The sequence below is a fragment of the Apodemus sylvaticus genome, chromosome 5 (genome assembly GCF_947179515.1).
Source record: "Apodemus sylvaticus chromosome 5, mApoSyl1.1, whole genome shotgun sequence".
NCBI lineage: Eukaryota > Metazoa > Chordata > Mammalia > Rodentia > Muridae > Apodemus > Apodemus sylvaticus.
Window position 1 is genome coordinate 71864592 of NC_067476.1, and position 6476 is coordinate 71871067.

Genomic DNA, 6476 nt, shown 5'->3' on the forward strand with positions numbered 1-6476 from the left:
GACCCAAGCAAAAAAGAGAACTTCAGACCAATCTCACAAAAATATCAATGCAAAAATACTCAATAAGATTCTTGCAAACTGCCAGGCGGTGGTGGCGCACGCCTTTAATCCCAGCACTTGGGAGGCAGAGGCAGGCAGATTTCTGAGTTCGAGGCCAGCCTGGTCTACAGAGTGAGTTGCAGGACAGCCAGGGCTTCACAGAGTAACCTGGTCTAGAAAACAAAACAAAACACAACAACAAAAACAACAACAACAACAAAAACAAATCTAAAAACCACATCAAAACCATCATTTACCATGATCAAGTAGAATTCATCCCAGGGATGCAAGGTTGGTTTAATATATGAAAATCCATTAACATAATCTACTATATAAAAATGCAATCTACTATAAAAAATCACATAATCATCTCCTTAGAAGCAGAAAAGGCATTTGACAAAATACAACACCCCTTCAAGTTAAAAGTATTGGAGAGATAATTTTATCTGAAATTCAAGGACCATACCTAAACATAATAAAGACAATTTACTGCAAACCAACAGCCAATATCAAATTAAATGGAGACATACATGAGGTAATCCCACTGAAATCAGGGACAAGACAAGGATGCCAGCTCTCCCCATATATATTCAATATAGTGCTAGAAGTGCTATCTAGAACGATAAGACAACCAAAAGAGATCAAGAAGATACAAATTGGCAAAGAAGAAATAAAGGTATCACTATTTGCAGATTATATGCTACTATACATAAGTGACCCCAAAAATTCTACCAGAGAAATTCTCCAGCTGATAAACAACTTCAGCAAAGTGGCTGGATACAAAACTCAATATAAATAACTCAATATATATAACTCAAATAAATTAGTAGCCTTCCTTTATACAAATGACAAACAGGCTGAGAAAGAAATTAGGTGTCTTAGTTAGGGTTTCTATTCCTGCACAACATCATTACCAAGAGGCAAGTTGGGAAGGAAAGGGTTTATTCAGCTTACACTTCTGCATTGCTGTTCATCACAAAAGGAAGTCAGGACTGGAACTCAAGCAGGTTAGGAAGCAGGAGCTAATGCAGAGGCCTTGGAGAGATACTCCTTACTGGCTTGCTTCCCCTGGCTTGCTCAGCCTGCTCTCTTATAGAACCCAAGAATACCAGCCCAGGGATGGTACCACCCACAAGAGGTCCTCCCCCTTGATCACTAATTGAGAAAATGCCTCACAGTTGGATCTCATGGAGGCACTTCCCCAACTGAAACTCCTTTCTGTGTGATAACTCCAGCCTGTGTCAAGTTGACACACAAAACCAGTCAGTACATTAGGGAAACAACTCCCTTCACAGAAGCTACAAATAATATAAAATATCTTGAGGTAACTCTAACCAAACAAGTGAAAAGATCTGTATGGCAGTAATTTCAAGTCTCTTAAGAAATCAGAGATCTCAGAAAATGAAGATATCTTCCTTGTTCATGGATTGGCACAATTGACATAGTCAAAATGGCCATCCTACAGAAGGCAATCTATAGATTCAATGCAATCCCCATCAAAATCCCAACATAGACATGTCTTTGTTGAGATTTTGATGTCTTTTCATAGACATGGAAAGAGCAATTCTCAAATTCATCTGGAAAGGCAAAAAACCCAGAATAGCAAAAACAATTCTTAACAATAAATGATTAATGGGAGGAATCACCATCCCTGATCTCAAGCTTTACTACAGAGAAATAGTAATAAAAACTGCATGGTGTTGGTACAAAAACATACAGGTTGATCAGTGGAGTAGAATTGAAGACCCAGAAATAAAACCACACACTTATGAACACTTGATCTTTGACAAAGATGCTAAAAATATACAATGGACAAAAAGAAAACATCTTCAATGAATAGTACTGGTCTAACTCTCAGTCTGTATGTAGAAAAATAAAAATAGACCCATATTTGTCACCTGGTACAAAGCTTACGTCCAAGTGAATCAAGTACCTCAAAATAAAACTGGATACACTGAATCTAATGGAAGAGAAAGTGGGAAAGAGCATTGAACTCATTGGTGCAGGGGGAAACTTCCTAAACAGAACTCCAGTGGCTCATGCTCTATGATCAAGAATTGGTAAATAAGATATCATGAAACTGGAAAGCTTCTGTAAGGCAAAGAACATAGTCAATAAGACAAATCAGCAGCCTACAGAATGGGAAAAATATCTTCACTAACCCCACATCTGATAGAGGGCTAAAATCAAAATTTATAAAGAACTCAAGAAACTAATCATCAAAAAACCAAGCAACCCAATCAAAAAAAAAAATGGGATATAGAACTAAACTGAGATTTCACGACTGGTTTCACAACTGAGGAATCTCTACTGAGAAGCACCTAAAAAAATGTTCAAAGATCTTAGTGATCAGAGAAATGCTAATCAAAACAACCCTGATACCCTCTACCTTATAACAATTAGAGAGGCTAAGATCAAAACTTCAGGTGACAAGACATGTTGGAGAGGATGTGGAAAAAGAGGAACACTCCTCCATTGCTGGTGAGATTGCAAACTGGTACAACCACTCTGGAAATTAATCTGGAGGTTCCTCAGAAAATTGTAAATAGATCTCCCTGAAGACCCAGCTATACCACTATTGGGAACACACACAAATGATGCCCCACCATGCAACAGTGGCACATGTTCTACTATGTTCATAACAGCCTTATCTATGATAGCCAGAAGCTGGAAGCAACCTAGATGTCCTACAACCGAAGAATAGATACAAAGAAATATGTGGTTCATTTACACAGTGGAATACTACTTACTCAGTTATTAAGAATGAGGACATCCTGAGTTTGGCAGGCAAATGGATGTAACTAGGAAATATCATCCTGAGTGATGTAACTCAGACCCCTAAGGACAGGCATGGTATGTATTCACTAATAAGTAGATACAATCTTATACCCAAGATACAGTCCACAAAACTCAAAAAGGTCAACAAGCTGAAGTGTCCAAGTGAGAACACCTCAATCCCACTTGGGAGGGAGAAGAAAGCAATCACAAGTGGGGAGGGATGAAGGGACCTGGGAGGAAAAGTAGACAGGCCTGAGGAGAGGAGGGAAGAGGGGAACCTGGTCTAACACTGGGGGAAAGAAAAGTACTGAAGCCCTGAGGGGCAGCAGAAAGAATGGAAACAGGCAACCTCAGGAGATAGGAGGTTGAGGGGACCCTCCAGAATGCACCAGATACCTGGGAGGTGAGAGACTCACAGGACTAAAAGGGAGGGACCTTAGATGAAATGCCTAACAGTAGGGAGACTTCTAGAGCCTACTTCCAGCAGGAAGACAGGGCCTCAAGTGAAGGAGGGGGGGCATCCCACAGTCATAACTCTAACCCATAACTGTTCCTATCTGAAAGAATTACAGGAATGGAAATAAAGAGGAGCCCAAGGAAAAGAAGGTCCAGTGACAGGCCAAAAGTGGGATGCAGCACAAGGGGAGGTCCCAAGGCCTGACACTTTTAATGAGGCTTTGAAGTGCTCACAAAAGGGTTCCTAGTATGATTGCACTCCAGAAGATCCAACAAGCAGCTGAAAGAGTCAGATGCAGATAATTGCACCCAACCAATGGACAGAAGCAGCTGACACCTGCTGTTGAATTAGGGAATGCTGAATGAAGCTGAAGGCGACCCTGCAAGAGAACCAGCAGTCTCAATTAATCTGGACCCCCAGGATCTCTCAAACACTGGACCACCAAACAGGCAGCACACACCAGATGGTATGAGGCCCCCTAGCACACATACAACAGAGGACTACCTAGTCTGATTTCATCCAGAGATGATGTACCTAATCCTCAAGAGTCTGGAGGCCCCAGGGAGTTTAGAGGTCAGGTGAGGTGAGGGGTAGGGACATCCCTGTGGAGACAGGGGGAGGGGAGAAGGTATGGGATGTGGAACAGTCAGAGGATAGATAGACAGGGGTTGGCAGGATGTGGAATAAAATATGGAGTGTATAAAAAATAATTAATAAAATATTAAATTAAATTAAATTAAATTTAAAAAAAGATTTGTAAGTTATAGTTCTCCAGTTGTCCCACTCCATCTACTAAGGACATGAACACCCACTTTGCCAGTGTTACCCATGTGTATGCCACCCAACTATCCGTCACACTGTGTGTCAGGCACACAGCCTGGTAGAAGGGCTCTTATGTTTCAGTAAACCTTATTTTTGCTTCATAGTGATCCTAAAGAGTAATAATGATACTGCAAAGGAGTTTCTAAGGACTAAAACATAGAGGATACTCTGTGCTGTGTAACCCTGCAGGGTAAATAGGGAAAAATCACATCAAATCAAATATCTCACAATTAGCCATATTAACTACATTCTACTCACCATGGAAACATGAGCTGTTATATATAAGTAAACATAAACATAACATGTAGTTTCAAGGGAAGAAACATTGGTTTAAATAATAAAAAGAAAGCTCTGAAATCCAATGACCAGGTTCCATACTAATAGATGAGTTTCAGAACCAAGCAGTCAAGGAAAAACAGACCAGAGTGCAAGTTTTCCTGAAATTGTACTATACAGATAATTTCACTCCAACTTGTAGTAGATTTTTCAAAAAAGAAAGAAAAAGAAAATCCTACTAAAAACAAATCCTATTTCAATAAGTAGAAAAACCAAGACATATTTTTAATTTTGTTGTGAACCTCAGTTCTTCTTTTGGTTCCAAAACATTCTTATAGAATTTTTCATTTCTGTATTCCTTAGTGTATAGACAATGGGGTTCAGCATGGGGGTGATGACTGTGTAGAACACAGACACAAGCTTGTCTTCAGTGAAACTAGAGGAAGGACGCAGATAAAGGAAGATAGCAGGTCCAAAGTACAGGATGACCACCGTGATGTGAGAGGCACAGGTGGAGAGGGCCTTGCGCCTCCCCTCTGCAGAATGGTTCCTCAAGCTGATGAGGATGATAGCATAGGAGGTCACCAAGATGATGAGAGAGATTATAGAGATTAGACCACTGTTGGCCATCACAACAACACCCTCCATAAAGGTGTCGATGCAGGCAAGCCTAAATAATGGCTGCAGGTCACAGAAGTAGTGGTCAATCACATTGGGACCACAGAAGGGCAGTGGAATGGTGATGAGGATCTGGATTATGGAGTGAATGAGGCCCCCCAGCCAGGAACCAGCCACCAGCATGTGACACACTTGACGACTCATGATGTTCATGTAATGAAGAGGTTTGCAGATAGCCACATAGCGGTCATAGGCCATCACCACTAGCAAAATGACTTCAACAATGCCAAAGAAATGGGAGAAAAATATCTGAGTGAGACAGCCCTTCAGGGAGATGGTTTTAATCTTAGCAAGTAAGTCAGTGAGGAACTTAGGGACAATTGTAGAGGAGTAGCAGATCTCCACCAGGGACAAGGAGCTGAGGAAGAAGTACATGGGAGAATGCAGAGTCTTACTGGTGCTGACTGCCACAACAATAAGTCCATTGCCCAGTAATGTGGCCAGGTACACAGGGAGGAACAGCACAAAGCATACCTTCTGCACATCTGGATCCTGGAAAAGGCCGATGAAAATTAACTCAGTTACATTATTTTCATTGGCCATGGAGTCAACTCAAGTGATAATAGGAAGGCTGAAAAAAAGTCAAAAGAAAATTGCAGCACAAGTTAATTTCACTAAAAGCATTCTCAAAAGAGCAGGCTGTTTTCCTATATACTTACTGTTCAGCCAGTATATTCTAATTCAGCATTAAATGTTATTACTTTAGTGGATTAATTTATTATATTTTAATTTTATCTAGCTATTAACAGAAAATAGAAATCCAGAAAAATGTTTATTTACCCATAGTCACACAAAAAATGTAACTCAGAATAAGTCTTTCTAACTTTCAGCCCAGGTATCTTTCTAATCATCACAAGGTATTATACATTTAAGAGTTCAAGATATATTATAAGTAGATAGATAGTAGACAGGTGGATGGATACATAGATCCTGTGTTTGTATTATCCTCATTGCATGTAATAGGTCTTCCTCTTGAGTATTCCTTTTGATGCCATTCTGCTTCAGTTCTTTGTGTTCTTCTGTTCCTCAGAGAATTATTACACCAGAAGCATATAGTTGCTTCATACGCTTCATATGACTTGGTCATTCATAAAGAATAGACATTTATTAGTTCATAGTTCTGCAAGCTGAGAAGGCCGAAGCAAGCTCAGAATCAAGGGGGTTGCCTTCCCTGTGTCATGTCATTGCAGAGACATCACATGATGACACTGAGCAAGCTAAAGGAGAAAAGCTCCCTTTGCATCAATGCCTCTCAGTCTTCAGCCCACTGATGCATAAACAGGAGAAGCCATCATGATTCAGTCACCAACTAGATCAAACTTCCAAAATCATAAACTCACCAGGAAATAAAACTACACTTTACAGTGTCTTCCATGCTGTTTCCTGTCCTCAAGTGTGCCAGTCCTCACTTCACTCAAGGCAGAAT

At 40.3% G+C, this 6476-nt stretch overlaps 1 protein-coding gene across 1 annotated transcript; it reads right to left on the bottom strand.

The window, feature by feature from the left end:
- Positions 1-4675: 4675 nt before the first annotated feature.
- LOC127684448 (olfactory receptor 142) lies at positions 4676-5593 on the bottom strand. Its single transcript, XM_052181370.1, has one exon. It carries the CDS (start codon positions 5591-5593, stop codon positions 4676-4678), a length of 918 nt encoding a protein of 305 aa, XP_052037330.1.
- Between the last annotated feature and the right edge of the window lie 883 nt (positions 5594-6476).

Coding starts and splice junctions, on each gene's coding strand:
- LOC127684448 (XM_052181370.1), bottom strand. CDS start 5,593: ATGGCCAATGAAAATAATGTAACTGAGTTAATTTTCATCGGCCTTTTC.